This window comes from Eptatretus burgeri, chromosome 6 (assembly GCF_056783735.1).
Source record: "Eptatretus burgeri isolate ZD-2024b chromosome 6, Ebu_testis_v1, whole genome shotgun sequence".
Classification (NCBI taxonomy): Eukaryota; Metazoa; Chordata; class Myxini; order Myxiniformes; family Myxinidae; genus Eptatretus; species Eptatretus burgeri.
Window position 1 is genome coordinate 87,901,680 of NC_140966.1, and position 16,070 is coordinate 87,917,749.

The 16,070-nt window shown below is 43.9% G+C and overlaps 1 protein-coding gene across 8 annotated transcripts in view; it reads left to right on the forward strand.

Annotated features, from left to right (window-relative positions):
• Positions 1-16,070, forward strand: part of LOC147025274 (adhesion G protein-coupled receptor L2-like) — a 410,056-nt gene that overhangs the window by 149,383 nt on the left and 244,603 nt on the right. For 7 of the 8 annotated variants that reach the window (XR_015059417.1, XR_015059418.1, XM_085886098.1 and 4 more), the window contains one exon: positions 14,199-15,026. Coding sequence is in view for 6 of the 8 variants with exons in the window: in XM_085886098.1 (XP_085742224.1) it covers positions 14,199-15,026 (828 nt within the window). In the remaining 2 variants the exon portion in view is untranslated. Of the gene's footprint in view, positions 1-4,204; positions 4,313-14,198; positions 15,027-16,070 lie in introns of those variants that run through there. The other variant, XM_085886104.1, reaches the window with a different exon arrangement.

A 16,070-nucleotide genomic window follows, 5' to 3' on the forward strand; every position in this document is an offset into this window, starting at 1 on the left:
TTTGATTACCTATAAATATTTCCATCATGGAATGAAGAATAATGAATATATCATAAAAGAATAATGCTGTAGTTTTTTTTCTTTCTTTTTAAAACAATTATGCTTGCTTTACCATGACTGATCCATATACCCAGCTGAGAGGAATAGTGACCACCTTGGGGGTGTTGACCCTTTTTCACTTTGTTTCCTTGGGACAGGGGGGATGTGAGGTTAGAGCAGGAATTTTGGAATTGTTTGGCCATGGTGTTGGTGATTGCTTGCCTACTCTTCGCACCATGGGATCTTTAACGCCCACCAGCTAATGCCAGTAGATGGGATGCAAGCTTAACGGCCATCAGAGGGACAGCACACACAGTGATGAGTCGCCCTGCCTGTGAAACACCAGGATGACAGTTTATAGCTGGGTCGAGATTCAAACCCAACAGAGATGGCTCAAAGGCGAGATACACGACATGGCCAAAAGTATGTGGACACCTGCTGGTCTAACATCTTATTCCAAAATCATGGGCATTTATATGGGGTTGGACCCCCCCCCCACCCTTGCTGCTTTAACAGTCTCCACTCTTCTCAGAAGGCTTTCCACTAGATGTTGGCACATTGCTGAGGGGGATTTGCTTCCATTCAGCCAAAAGAGCATTAGTGAGGTCTGGCTTGCAGTAACCATTCTGTTTCATCCCAAAGGTTTTCGATGGGGTTGAGGTCAGGACTCTGTGCAGGCCAGTCAAGTTCTCCACACCGATCTCGACAAACCATTTCTGTATGGACCTCCCTTTGTGCACGGGGGGGGGGGGGGCATTGTAATGCTGAAACAGGAAAGGGTCTTCCCCAAACTGTTGCCACAAAGTTGGAAGCACAGAATCATCAAGAACGTCATTGTATGCTGGAGCATTAAGATTTCCCTTCACTGGAACTAAGGGGCCTTGCCCCAACCATGAAAAACACCTCCAGACCATTATTCCTCCTTCACCAAATTTTACAGTTAGCACTATGCATTCAGGCAGGTGGCGTTCTCCCAGTATCTGCCAAACCCAGATTAGTCTGTCGGACTGCCAGATGGTGAAGCGTGATTCATCACTCCAGAAAATGCATTTCCACTGCTCCAGAGTACAATGAAGGTGAGCTTCACACCAGTCCCGCCGACGCTTGATGTTGTGCATGGTAATCTTTGGCTTGTATGCGGCTGCTCGGCTATGGAAACCCATTTCATGAAACTCTCGGCGAACAGTGCTTGTGCTGACTTTGCTTCCAGAGTCAGTTTGGAACTCGGTAGTGAGTGTTTCAATCGATGACAGACGATTTTTCCATGCTACGCACTTCAGCTCTTGGTGGTCCCTTTCTGTGAGCTTGTGTGGCCTTCCACTTTGTGGCTGAGCTGTTGTTGCTCCTAGACTTTCCGCTTCACAATAACAACACTTACAGTTGAGTGGGGCAGCTCTAGCAGGGCGGAAATTTGATGAACTGACCTCTTGGAAAGGTGGCATCTGATGACGATACCACGTTGAAAGTTACTGAGCTCTTCAGTGGGGCCCATTCTACTGACAATGTTTGTCTTTGAAGATTGCATGGCTGTGTGCTTGATTTTTATACTCCTGTCAGCAATGGGTGTAGCTGAAATAGCTGAGTCCACTCATTAGAAGGGCTGTCCGCATACACTTTGGCCATTTAGTCTTCGTACGTTGCACCACTCTTAATATACATGCCTTTCACAATATGTTGACAACTCTTTTCACAAAAGCTTAATGTACAAACACTAGAAAGGAGCAAAGGCAAGAATACCCTGTTGTTTCAACTCACCAATTGCCAATGTCATTTCAAACCCAATTTGTAATCTTCTTCAAAGATTTGGTCACACTCTCTCCTGAGACATAGGAGGCCTTCACAAGTGTCTTTATCACCTGATGTGAGAAACGGATATGAAAGCATATTCGTCTTTCATTTCCTCTCAACCAATCCACACTTAGCCAAATACAAACATATAGTTATTGGACAGGTAACTCCTCATATTGGCCTGATTGGTGTTCCCATATGAGCATGTTGGCTGAGGAGTCCCATGTTCAATTCCCATGCATACTAAGTTGATTTATCTGTCATTCATGACTATCCTAAGCCTGGTGTTGGCTTAACGGTTAATGTGGCTATCTTAAGATCTTAGGGTCTTGAGTTTGAGCCCCTATTGTGCCGTTGAAATAACACCAGGTGGGTTAACTCAGCCTGTCATCTTTCTGAGATCAGCAAAATGAGTATACCAGCTTACTGATAACAGAGGCACTGCATCAGCAACACATCTGTGCATCGAGAAATAATGCAACTAGCAGCCAAAGGCTGCATATAAAACAACATCAATGACTGTCTTTGTAATTCATGAAAAACTACATGTGATCTAATGTGTTTATTTTACAGCTAATTTATGTACAAGCTCCACTTTGAGCTGTAGATCATTGTTACCTTTTTGCAAAGGTTGTGCATCAAGCAAAAATCTATACTAATACAGTATGTCTGTGTGTGTGTGTGTGTGTGTGTGTGTGTGTGTGTGTGTGTGTGTGTGTGTGTGTGTGTGTGTGTGTGTGTGTGTGTCTCTCCTCCATAATGCCAAAACCATGAAACCTAACAGCCTGACACTTTGTATGCATGCTAAGAAAACTCTAAAGAAGTGCAAGAGGGAAAATTTGGTGTTTGGGTTAATTAGAACACCCCTCTTCAAGATAATTAACAGCCTTATTTCATTATATCCTTTATCAGGTGTTCCTCGGCCACCTTGCTCTCTGATGTCTTCAGGCATATCCTGGGTGACCTTGCTGCGATCTGAAGCCGCCATGTTTTTTTGGCCTGCTCAACCATGCCTTGACTTTCTTGGAACAGGCCACAACGATTTCTTAATGATGAAGATTTTTTTTCACTTTCCTTACTCATATTATCGAATGCCTGATCATCATATGAACAAATCATTGGTTACATTGCAATGCTTATAAACGCCTGGAAACGGCAGCTTTCATGGCTTTATTTAATTTCCGCACATGCGATAACCTCAAGAATCTATTAAACTAAGGAGAATTACAAAATTTAAGGTCCAGAATCGAACTTAGTAGCAATTCCGCCTCCTAAAAAAGTGTTCATTTGTTCAATTTGGACATACTGTATTTGATATTTTGGGCGTCTCCAGGAGGTGTTTCTTTCATATGACGGTTCGGTGAATGCCTATCGTGTGCCAAATGAGCCGTTTCTTATCAAGCATTTTGTTGGAGTGCTTAAGCCACTTGGCGAGCGCTCAACAATATTCACACTGTCACTGAAAACTGTATGTCAATTGACTTGAACAAAGTTCAGGGGTCACATGCATGCGTTCTTAGCCACTTGTTGTTCGGCGGTGCAACAGGTGGTGGCTGGCTCACTGAAAACGTGAAATTTTATTTTCCATGACATTTCCCCTTTGTGTACCATCTTCCATTATATGACCCTTCACTTTGGCATTGATAAGTACAAATAAAAACAAGAAGGGCACTCAGTAGAGTGCGTACATCCGCCCCGTAATGCCTGATCCACGCGAACATATCTGGCCCAATACATTTTTGAAATATCGTGCTATGTGTCGTTTTTGGCCCAATCTCTCAATGGTCAAGAATCACTTTAAAAATTCCAGTAGTTGGATCCAGATTCGGATCTTCACCAAAATCTAATGAGTTCGTCCTTGTCATACATCGAACCTGCCCACCAAATTTCATCGAAACACATCCACAACTTTTTGAGATATCCTGAACGCAGATAAACAATCAAACAGAAAGTGGTGAAAACAACCTCCTTCACCTTCGTTGGCAGAGGTAAAAATGGTTTTTTTGTTTTGAAGCAATAAATTGCCATATCACGGCAGGAAAGCTGAGAGGTGCGCATGCTCACTCTCAGCTGTCTCGCCTGGGTTCGAATACGACCCAGCTATGAACTGTCATCCCGGTGTTTTACAGGCAGGGTGATTCATCAATGTGTTTGCCGTCTCTCGGATGGATGTTAAACTGGGCATCCCATCTGCTGGAATCCCTTCCTCCCTCCTCTCTATCAACCTCTCTCACTCTCTCACCCCTATCCCACTCCTCTCTCTCCCTCCCATCCCTACTCCATCTCTCCCACCCCTCTCCCTCTTTCTGACCCCACCCTATCTCTCTCCCATTCCCCCTCCCCCTGCTCCCCTACCACTCCCGCTGTGCTCCCACACCCCCTCTGTTGAGACTGTAGCATGTACGACTCAGATTCGGAGTGAGCCGACTGGAGGGGTGCAAAGGGCGCTGCATGTACGAGCATGCATGCATCAGACCATTGCCAGGTAGATCGTGTGGATTTTAAATTCTCCATTCCCAGGTCTCAAAAGTATCCGTGTGTGTGTGTGTGTGTGTGTGTGTGTGTGTGTGTGTGTGTGTGTGTGTGTGTGTATGTGTGTGTGTGTGGTGTTATTCATTGTTTTCTCCACATGCGGGTTTCAGGAGGTGGAACGGAATGCTCCTAGGTCTCTAAAGTATCCACCTTCGTGAGTGTGAATATGTGTGTGTTCGATCATGAGGCATATCATATAATTTTCGTTGCCAACTCCACCCTCCTCCCCTCACGTTTCTCTCCCCCCCCCCCACTCTCTCGCTGTCTGTCCCCTCATGGCTCCCCCCACCTAATAAAATGCAACACTCTCCTCCCACACCTCTCCCTCTCTCTCTCACTCACTCTCACACCCCTCCCCCTTTCTTCACACCCATCCCTCCCAGAGTGTATAGCAATGTTTGGTGAGGCGTCGCTCTCCCCCCCTCCCCCCTTGCTCGCTCTTTACTTCTTCAAGCCCCCACTTCCTCACCTCCTCCTAGCTTCCCCTCCTTCCTCTCTCCTACCCTGCCTTCCCTCAAGCCTCTGTCTCCTCCTTCCTCTCTCTGTCCCTCCCCTCCCTCCTCTCTCTCCACTGTATCTCTCTCTCTCTCTCTCTCTCTCTCTCTCTCTCTCTCTCTCTCTCTCTCTCTCTCTCTCTCTCTCTCTCTCTCTCTCTCTCTCTCTCTCTCTCTCCCACCTCTCTCTATCTCTATCTCTATCTCTATCTCTATCTCTATCTCTATCTCTATCTCTATCTCTATCTCTATCTCTATCTCTATCTCTATCTCTATCTCTATCTCTCTCTCTCTCTCTCTCTCTCTCTCTCTCTCTCTCTCTCTCTCTCTCTCTCTCTCTCTCTCTCTCTCTCTCTCTCTCTCTCTCTCCCTTTCTTCCTCCTCTCTCTCTCCCTCTTTCCTCCCTCTTCTCTCAACCCTCTCTCCCTTCCCTCCCTCCTCTCTCCCCTCTCTCTGTCCACTCCCTCCTCTCTCTCCCCTTCTCTCTCTCCCCTCTCCCATATTCTCTCTCCCTTCCCTCCCTCCTCTATCTCTCTCTTCCCTTCTCCCTCCCCTCCCTCTCTCCTCTCTATCCCCTCTCTTCCTCCCCTCCCTCTCCCCTCTCTCCCTCCCCTCCCTCCTTTCTCTTCTCTCTCCCCTGCCTCCTCTCTCTTCCTCTCCCTCCCCTCTCTCCCTCCCCTCTCCCCTCTCTCTCTCCCTCCCCTCTCTCCCTCTCCCCTCCCCTCTCTCCCTCTCCCCACCCCTCTCTCCTTCCTCTCCCTCCCCTATCTCTCTCCTCCCTTCTCTCTCTCCCTCCCTCTCTCCTCTATATCCCTCTCTCCGTCTCTTCTCTCTCTCCCCTCTCTCCCTCCCCTCCCTCCCCTCCCTCCTTTCCTTGCCTCCTCTCTCTTCCTCTCCTCTCTCACTCTCTCTCTCTCTCCCTCTCTCTCTCTCTCCCTTCTCTCTCTAGCTCCTCTCCCCTCTCTCTCGTCTCTCTGAACCCCTCCTTCCTCTCTCTCCCCTCCTTCCTCTCTCTCCCCTCCTTCCTCTCTTTCTCTCTCCCCTCCTTCCTCTCTCCCCTCTCTCCTCTCTCCCCTCCCTCCTCCTCCTCTCTCTCTCTCTCTCTCTCTCTCTCTCTCTCTCTCTCTCTCTCTCTCTCTCTCTCTCTCTCTCTCTCTCTCTCTCTCTCTCTCTCCCCATCTCCCCTCCCTCCTCTCTTTCCCATTTTTCCTTCCCCGCCCGCCTCTCTCTCTCCGTCCCTCTTTCTTTCCCCACCCTTACTATCCCCGTCGGTGAAGCGACTGGTTGTGTTTGCCTGTAAATGAAGGAAGGACAATGGAATATATTTATTATGTTAAAACGAAGCCAGATTAAGTCTCAAAAGAGAAAACAAGAATAAAGACCTGAATGAATCAGCACACAAGCTTAAAAAAATAATTAAATGTTTCAGGTCCTGAAATGGTGTCATCATGTTGTTTTTGCCTTACAGGGGATGTACAGTGAGAGATCGATCATGTTGAGTCCATATAAGTTTTGCTGCTTTAATAGCATTTTTGCATTTACTCTCAGCCATCTTGTGCTTTGCAGTGACTGTTTGTTTCTTCACATGATTGATGTAGTTGCATGTTTTTGTGGCATTCTTGCCTCTTGAGACGGTAGCCGAATTTGGTTTTTTACTTTTACAGCAATGCAATATACGACAGAGTGGGTAGGGGCTATTAACGTGACCAGGCAATGTGCGTACATTTTCAGAAATGTTAAAATATGTAGGCTAATAGGATACCACAGAGATGCACGCATTCACCTTTGACCCGTCTAGCCTGGGTCAAATCTCGACTCAGCTCTAAACTTCCCCCTCGGTATGGTGAGGCATCGATGTGTGTCATCCATCAGATGGACGTTAAACCAGAGGGACCCGTCTGCCAGCAATGGTCGTCGGTGGATGTTAAAGATGTCACGGAATTTCTCGCAAGGAGGATATGAGTTATCGCTGGCACCTTGAGAAAATTACAAATTCCTGCTCCTTCAACCGAGTATCCTGTGACGGAGTGGCGACCGTCCAGAACTGGTTCTCGCCTTGAAACGTTTCTTGACTTGTTAATGCCCAAAACTCTGTCAAGTGCCTCCATTATTATTAACCCGTGGAGTTAAGCAATAGGTTCATGTCCGTCTGTCCATCCATGTGTCCATCTGTATTCTCAGTGTATGATCGTCAGTTTATGATGAAGGAACAACTTATTTAAATGGAATATTATATTTTGAACACTAATCAGAACGTGGATAGGAAGACCATTTTACCGTTTTACCCTACTTTGTCTCTGAATTCCTGCTGATCGCACACGTGCAGAGAAGAGTGGTGATTTTTTTACTCTGTCTGGCAGTCAAACAAAATCGAAAACCATTCCAAACAGGAAATTTACTGTTTTTAAGAACGTCATAAAGGCCCAAACAACAAGTACGAATAACTAATGGATCGTGTGAGATAAGGTGGTGTAATGGACGCTGCACAAAATGGCGGTAAATTCCGGAATTTATTTGTTAATATGATTTTTACAATCTTTATTTTATTTAAATTTAATTATATACTTTAACACTGGAGAACACAAATCATCTATCATAATACTTCCAAGAACCTTCAGTTTTGTAGTCTCGTACTCCTTCAATTTAATTAAAGGTTCATTGGGGTAGTGTATAAGTGTGGTGTTTGGGACTGCTTCTGGACTACTTCAACATAGCAAAAACTTTTGGATTAAAAAAAAAAATTGTTAAAATTATAATTTTATTAAAATTGAAGTAAAAGTGAAGTCACACTTCAGGGGATATCTTATTCTGTGAACTCTCTAATTTAAATATTCGACAAATCAGTAACACTCCAACTTCTAGCATTCGATATCGTTTGTCTTGACTTTTGTTAAATGATGGAGGAATATGGACTTGATACTGGAATCAGCCTCCACTTGGAAAGACTTCTCACTTAATTAGATCATTTGAATGAAGAAAAAAGTGGGGATCTGAAAAAGAAAGATGGGAGGCAGTGGGGAGGCGTCATAATGTTGATTAAGTAGAATGATTGTTATGTAGGTGTCAAAAATATCACCACAATTTATATACAAGGAAGAATAGGAGACCATTTATCCCATGATACCTTTGCCCTATCTGTAAACCCTTTGACTTCATCAATTAGTTTCTTCTTCCAGGTATACTCACTCTCTTGCAACAATTTACCTTAAATCTCACCATTCATGTCCCTGAATGATTATTAAACTTTTACATCTCATTTAATCTCTCGCCAGGTAATGAGAGAGCAGGTCAATGTACAATTGCAAAACCTTTTCAAAGGATATATTGGATAACTTTCTGTAACCTAAATGTGTGTGTATATATATATGTATGTATGTATATGGAACTACTCATGTTATGTCCTCATCCAAAGGATGGCTGCAGTTCCCCTGCCGGTACTGCACTAAGACAGCAGTTATAGTCACATTCCACTACTGAGGAAACGTATCGATAACCCAGCATCTTAGAGGCGAGCACACTAGCAAATGAGATACTCTGCTGTCCCCCGGCCTACAACACACGGTTGTGTGTTGCCTACAACAATCCGTGAAGGTCTCCAGTTTAGGTTGTATCCTATTGCTACGCCAGATCTGCATCTGGACCTGAATCGAACTCTAATCAGCTTGTTGTTGTCACCTACCCAACTTGAATCCACTAAGTATCATCATAACTCGACCATAACATTTTGAAATAATGTGCCATATGTCGTTTTTGGCCCCATCTCTCAATTGTGAAGAATTACTTGAAAAATTTAAAATATGATATAATCCGGATTTTCACTAAAATCAAATCGATTTGTCCTTGTCATACACCGAACCTGCCCACCAAGTTTCATCCGAATCCGTGCACAACTTCTTGAGATATTCTGCTCACAGACAGACATACAAACAGTCAAACAAACAAGGGTGAAAATATAACATCAGTCCACCTCCAGTGGCAGAGGTAACAGCAGATGGGACCAACATTAACGTTGATTGAAATATGCATTCGAGCCAGTAGTCTCTCTCCCTCTGTCTGTCTCTGCCTCTGTCTCTGCCTCTGTCTCTGCCTCTGTCTCTGTCTCTGTCTCTGTCTCTCCCCCCCCCTTTTCTCTCGTTCTCTCATGGCGGTTAGCACACATCGATCAACTTAAACAAATGTTCTTTCGTGAATGCTCTGCACACACACACACACACACACACACACACACACACACACACACACACACACACACACACACACACACACACACACACACACACACACACACACACACACACACACACACACACACACACACACACACACACACACACACACACACACACACACACACACACACACACATATCAATCGAGCAGCGTGTCGCTACAAGACAATAACGCGTTAAAACCAAAATACTTTTTCTGTCATCAGAATCTTGCAATGTGATGGAAAGATAATTCCTCTACTTGGTGAGTCTTTATTCATGCCTTTGGAGGGAAGTAGGACAATTAATGCTAACAAATTTAGAGCAGAAACTGCCATTGGGAACAGCAATTTCCGTTTCTTGTGAACACCTCTTTTCCCACCAGGCATTGAACCTCATACTATCATCACTCTCCTCGTTTTCCCTTTCTTTCCCATATTCCTCAATTCTTTCCTGAATTTCTTATCGTGATCTACTGTCCATTTCCAGGATGTTATCAGTAACTCTCCAATCACACAGCCTGGCCTGAGAATCACAGCAGTTTATTTCTGATGTCAATAACAACGGCATGTTTGTCGTGTTAGTGGATTTTGACTCTGCTGTCTAAGTAGTGAGGCAAATTTTATTCGTGTTCATTAACACTGGTGAGAAACCCGCTGCTGCTGCAATCTGCAGTGTGTGTCTCTGCAAAGCAACAACATTGCTCATGGACCAACCATGGACACGTTCACAAGGGCATGAATAGGCTTAACAGTCCAATTAAGTTAAACAAACGTTCTAAACAATCACTGATAATGAGATCATAATGTGATCTTTGGACTTCATCAGTCGTTCACTCATTTTCTATGCGGCCTGTTAGCACCATTGCTGGGAGTGTGGCTGCGCTGCTGATGCAGTGCCCCTGTAGGTTAGGGCAGGAATTTGTAATTTCTGAGGATTTATGTTTTGACCCCCATTTTTTGAGCACTAGAAATCGAAGTGTCAACATCACCGTCATACTGAAGAAAAAAAAAAAAACCAGGGAGTCTGGAACACTGATACTAACCATTACCTTGACGTGTTTCGACTTATGAGTAACGTACAAGTAACATGTGTCGACGTGTGTCAACGATCATGTAACGTGCCTACAACTTATGGTCAGCATATGCGGAACGTGTGTCATACGCCGAGTACGTCGAGAAATTTTCAACATGCTGAAAATTTATTGACGTACTCGGCGTACTACGACGTATGCCAACGTACTTCGACGTATGCCAGCATGCTCTTAACGTATACAAAACTTACCCATAACGTATTCGACGTGTGCTAGCTTGGTTCGGCAAATTTTTCATACGTCGGCATATGCTGGATAAAATGTCAAGGTGTGACAGCGGCTTCACACTTCGATGTCTAGTGCGGTTATGATTTGAATTGTCGAGCCGCAGCCTATTCATAGCCTACGCCACGTGATCGTCGGCGATACACTGCTGCGCTATGCATAAGTTAGACTATCGTTGGGCATAGGTTGTGAACGCCGACAACACGCTCAGCATTCGTTGGTATAAGTTATCTATATGTGATTGAAACGTTCTGTGTATGTTACTAATACGTTATACATACGTCCAACACGTTATTATACGCCCAAAACCTAAAAAAAACATCAATAGTTCAGCCTACACCAGCGTTTTACATACATTTTGAGACCTTGCCATACGCTGGCTGAAACGTCAAGGTGTGACAGGGCCCTAACAGAGCTCCTTATCTGATCGCTTACTGTGCTGATTGATGTTGGTGGATAAATACAATGCAAATAGACAAATCGTACTTGGGGAACATCGCTGAGTGTAAAGATTGGTTGGGCCTTAGACATGGCAGGGAAGGAGAAGAGCTTCTGAACACTATTGACACTTTCATTAAGTACAGTAATTACATCACTCATATGCTGACATGCACTATTAAATACCTTATTTTAATGTCTGCCCCATTTTCCCCCAAGACCGGGTCTGCAACAATGTTGTATGAATCTGCATTTTTGGCGTTTCGGTCGGGATGCACGTATAAGGTTTGGACAGGCTTAAAATCAGTACTCTTGTCTTGTGCTGAAGTCAATGATTGGCATCGTAACATGATGTTTATATTGTTTTCAGCCTTCTGTTCTATTTTTTAAAAGGCATTTTACAACAGGGAAACAACAATTTAGGTTATAAGACTACATTTTGTCCTCAGTCTCGAGGTGCTTTAAAAAGTTTTTACCGGCCTTGCGTAAACCATGTACTTTAGTCTCCCCCCCCCCCCCCACCGCTCCCCCTTTCAGGCTAAAGTTTACATGCTTCGCTTTTCTGCCCTGTTATGTTTATCCCCACGCTTTTTGGAAAAAATGGGGGGTATTGTAATCAGCTCTGTCTGTCTGTCTGTCTGCCTGTCCGTCACGCTATCTCCACTGAAACGGTTGTGTAGAATTTCAATAAACTTGGTAGTGAGGATCACCACATGGCAAGAAGTTGGGAGAGCAATATCATTTTTGGTCCCACTTCCTTTGCTCCTGGGGCAGGGTCAAAAGGTCAAATACAAAAAAAAAAAATACAATTACGGGCACATTAGGGGAATTGGTATATAAAAAGGGGCTTCGCAGGAGGAACCCGTCTTTTTTTTATACTTCGTGGTTGGTACATGTCCATGTCATTCCGAGAGATGGAGGATACGGCAAGGCTGAGACGACAATACCTACCTGTCCTCGAACATCAACATGACCTCATCGAGTTGACACTGCACCAGTTGCGTGCCAATAGAGCCGGGCGAAGAAGACGTGAAGGGAGGAGAAGGAACTGGGTGAGACCATGGATCGGGAGGCGACACCATTACAGCATATATGACCAGCTCATGGTGGAACTCTGGAACGAGGACCATGCATCCTTCATCAACTTCCTGCGAATGCCCCCAGCGATGTTCGACGAGCTGCTAGCCAGAGTGGGTCCAAGGATAACCAAGCATTATTATTAAATAATTTCAATAGTCCAGTGGAAGCGATTTAACTCGTTCAATGGAAACGATTTCAATTGCCGAGCACCAGCGTCCAAAAACAATAGGCGAGTGACAGGCATTTATTAAAAGTGAAGTTGCAGCCTATGAATAGAAAACCTCACGTAATCGTCGACGACACGCTGCCACGCTATGCACACGTTAGACTATCGTTGGGCATAGGTTGTGGACGCCTAAAACACACTAATCAATCGTTGGTATAACTTATCTATAAGTTATCGAAGCGTTCTGTGTTCATTCCTAGTACATTATGCATTTGTCCAAGTCGTTTTGAATACTTTTAAAACTGAAACAAAAAAATAGTTCATCGTGGGAATGAGAAAAAAAAATAGCCGAAAAGAACATTGAACAATGGTGCAAAGTTGTCTCCTATTCGTGGACGCAACGAGGATCCATCATCACCCACACCCTCCCCATCACGCTCACCTACTACTACTACTGACACGCTCACCTACTACTACTACTACTACTACTACTACTACTACTACTACTACTGAAACGCTCACCTACTACTACTACCACTACTACTACTGATACTACTGACATTGACATCTACTCAACATGGAGTCTGGAACACTGACGGGTTCCTCTTGTGAAGCCCATTTGTATATACCAATTCCCCGAAACGCTGCCAAATCGCCATTATACGGTAGATGTAAGTTAGAAACACGTTCAATAAGTTCTGTGGTCATCCGGAAGACATCAATCAAATTCGTCTACATACGACAATGTGTGTTTGAGATAGGTTACACATAGGTCCAAAGCACGCTACTCATAGGTTCAAAGCACGTTACTCATTGGTTAAAAATTAAGTTTCGGGTATGCTAAACATTACCTCGACGTGTTTCGACTTATGAGTAACTTACAAGTAACGTGTGTCAACAATCGCGGAGCGTGCAGAGAACTTATGCCAGCATATGCGGAACATGTGAGCCATACGTCGAGTACATTGTAAAATTTTCAGCATGCTTGAAATTTCACGACGTACTAGACGTACCACGGAATATGACAGCATAATTCCTCGTCTTTCAGCGTGCTCCTAACGTATACACAACTTACCCATACCGTATTCGACGTGTGCCAGCGTTTTAGACACATTTTTCATTGGTCGGCATATGCTGGCTGAATCGTCAAGGTGTGACTGCGATGTTGACACTTCCAATTTTCAGGTGGTTATGATTTAAATCGGCGTGTGGCAGGTTTTTAACAGGCTACACCACGAGTTCGTCGGTGATACGTGCAGCGCGCTATGCCTAAGTTAAACTATTGTTGGGCATAGGTTGTGAACGCCGACAACAGGCTAAGCATTCGTTGGTATAAGTTATCTATAACACAACAAAACGTTCTGTGCCGGTTACTAATATGTTATGAATACGACCAAAACTTTTTAAAAAACCTCAAAACTTCAGCGTATGCCAACGTTTTACATACATTTTTATACGTTGCCATTGCCGGCTAAAACGTCAAGGTGTGACAGCGCCTTTAGGTGGGAAGCGTGGCAATTTGCGATGATGCACCATCGACTTCGCTCTCGTTTCTTTTTGTATCCTTTTATTTAAAGGCGTTTCTCAAATGTGCAACGTGTCCAAAACTCGTACTTAAGATGCTGAGTTTGCACACTTCACCTTTGCGGTTGTCTTTGGAGAGATCTCTTTTAGTTTGGCTGATGTTTTCTCCTGTCTGATCTGTTATCGCTTGTTTACTTTTAACACAGAAATCGAGGCTCATGAAAGAGTTGAACTAAAGTATGATGAAAGGGCAACACACCACCAACACGGACAGAAAAATCACTGTCCTCACAAGAGATTTGAAGTCTTTTATTTTTACCTTTGCTGATGTTTGTCTTTTTTCTCTTCTTTTTTCAACCAGTATTCTCTCCTTTATATTTTTTGCTCATTGTTTGATAAAGCATTGTTAAAACGTTTGCTACAACTCACTGTTAGTACTGCTTTTGATATTGTTGAATAATTAATCTTTGAAAGCATTCTTATGTTTTTGTGTATCTGTTTGTATTTATTTTCACACCTTGTGTTGTATTTCGATTGAAATAGTGAGATGACATTCACACATGTTTTTCTCTCTTGTTTTCTTTTGTTCCAACTTATTCCCTTTCCATGCAGTGTTCTCATGTCCTGGATCCGTTCAGCGGGTCCTTTCTGCTCGGCCTCTTGCGCGCCGAGCTCATCGTGCTGGTGCCTGGTGCCACGACACCCTACGCCCTTCTGGAGCCATATTTTCCCTTGCTTGGCAACCATACCGCACAGACACACTCTCCGAATTCTCTTCCCTCTCAGACTTTCTTGAGGGTCATGCCACAACTACCTACACGCTTCCACATCGTGTAGATGGAACGGGATTTGTTGTGTATGATGGTGCGGCCTATTTCAACCGTGAACGCACACGAAATATACTAAAGTTTGACCTCCACACTCGGGCAAAGAGTGGGGAGGCGATCATTCCAGATGCAAACTACCACGACACATCTCCTTATCGATGGGGTGGAAAGAGTGACCTGGACCTCTCTGCAGATGAGTCTGGTCTTTGGGTTGTTTATGCAACTGAACGTAACCATGGGCGGGTTGTTGTATCAAAAATCAATCCATATACGCTTCGTGTGGAAGGAACCTGGGACACAGTCTACGACAAGCGTTCAGCAGCAAATGCTTTTCTTGTCTGCGGAGTTTTGTACGTGCTTCGTGCAGACTATGAGGTGTCAGAAGGCTATGGAGGACGTGGTGCCTCAGGAAGCTTCGGCGCAGAAGATCGTATCGACTTCATGTTTAGCACCCACCTTGGAGCTGGTGCAACTGTACATATCCCCTTCCCAAATCCATATCGATTTATCACGTCTGTGAGCTACAATCCCCAAGATGGTCATCTTTACGTGTGGAACAACTACCACGTTCTACGATACGAGATCGAGTTTGGGCCTCTGGAAACTGGGATACGTAAGATGATTATTTGATTTTCTGGCACTTTGTTTTTTTCTCAACTTATTTTTCTCATCACAATCTTCTTAAAGCCTCACCTTTTTGTGACCTTTTTGTGAATTGTTTTCCAACTTATTAATCCATAATCTAAAAGAAGTATCCATCTCTTAAGTTACGAGCTTTCAAGTTCATGTTTGGCTTTCTGAACCTCAATCACCCTCAAAGTAATACAGTGTAGGCAAGTTCTGAAAGTTGCCCATCTATCAATAAGTAATACATAAAGAAAGCCAGCCAGAAGTTGACAGAACAATAGCATAGGATAGTTTTGGTGGACCGTGGGGATAAGACGAAGTGGTGCAGAAATAGTGGAGTGGAATTGTTGTTGGTAAGCAAGGACTCATTTATTTATGACAGATGCTGTATTATGTGCCTCATAGTATTCACAGCCGAAGGGCAGGTTCAAACAACTCAGTGTTTCTGTTGCAATTTTTTGTGTGCAGTTGGATTCTTTTTCAGATGAATTGAGATGTTCTGTGGACAATTTATGTCGATGAATGTTCGTGCTCTCCGGGATGGGAAATATAATTTTTCAATATAAATTAGCTTAGTAAAAAAAGAAAACGAGAACAACACTTGGTAAAACGCATACCTCCGCCAGGCTGAACTTACGTTTTGTTTCCCACTGATAGGCCGGAACTACATCTGGCGGACCTGAACCAGAAGCAAATTGGCTTGTTCTTGTCACCTACACAACTCATCCACCAAGTTTCGTTTTAATTTGTCCATAACTTTTTGAGATATTGTGCAATATAGTTTTTGGCCCTTCCACTCAAAGGTGAAGAATCATTTAAAAAATTCTCTGATCCGAATCTTCACCAAAATCGAATCAATGCATCTTTGTTACACACCCAACCTGTCCACCAAATTTTGTAAGAATCCATCCATAATTTTTTGAGATATCCTGCTCACAGACAGACAGACAGACAGGCATGAAACCACAACCTCCGTCGACCTTCAGTGGCGAAGGTAATGAGAATAAAGTATGGAAATGGAGCAGACGCA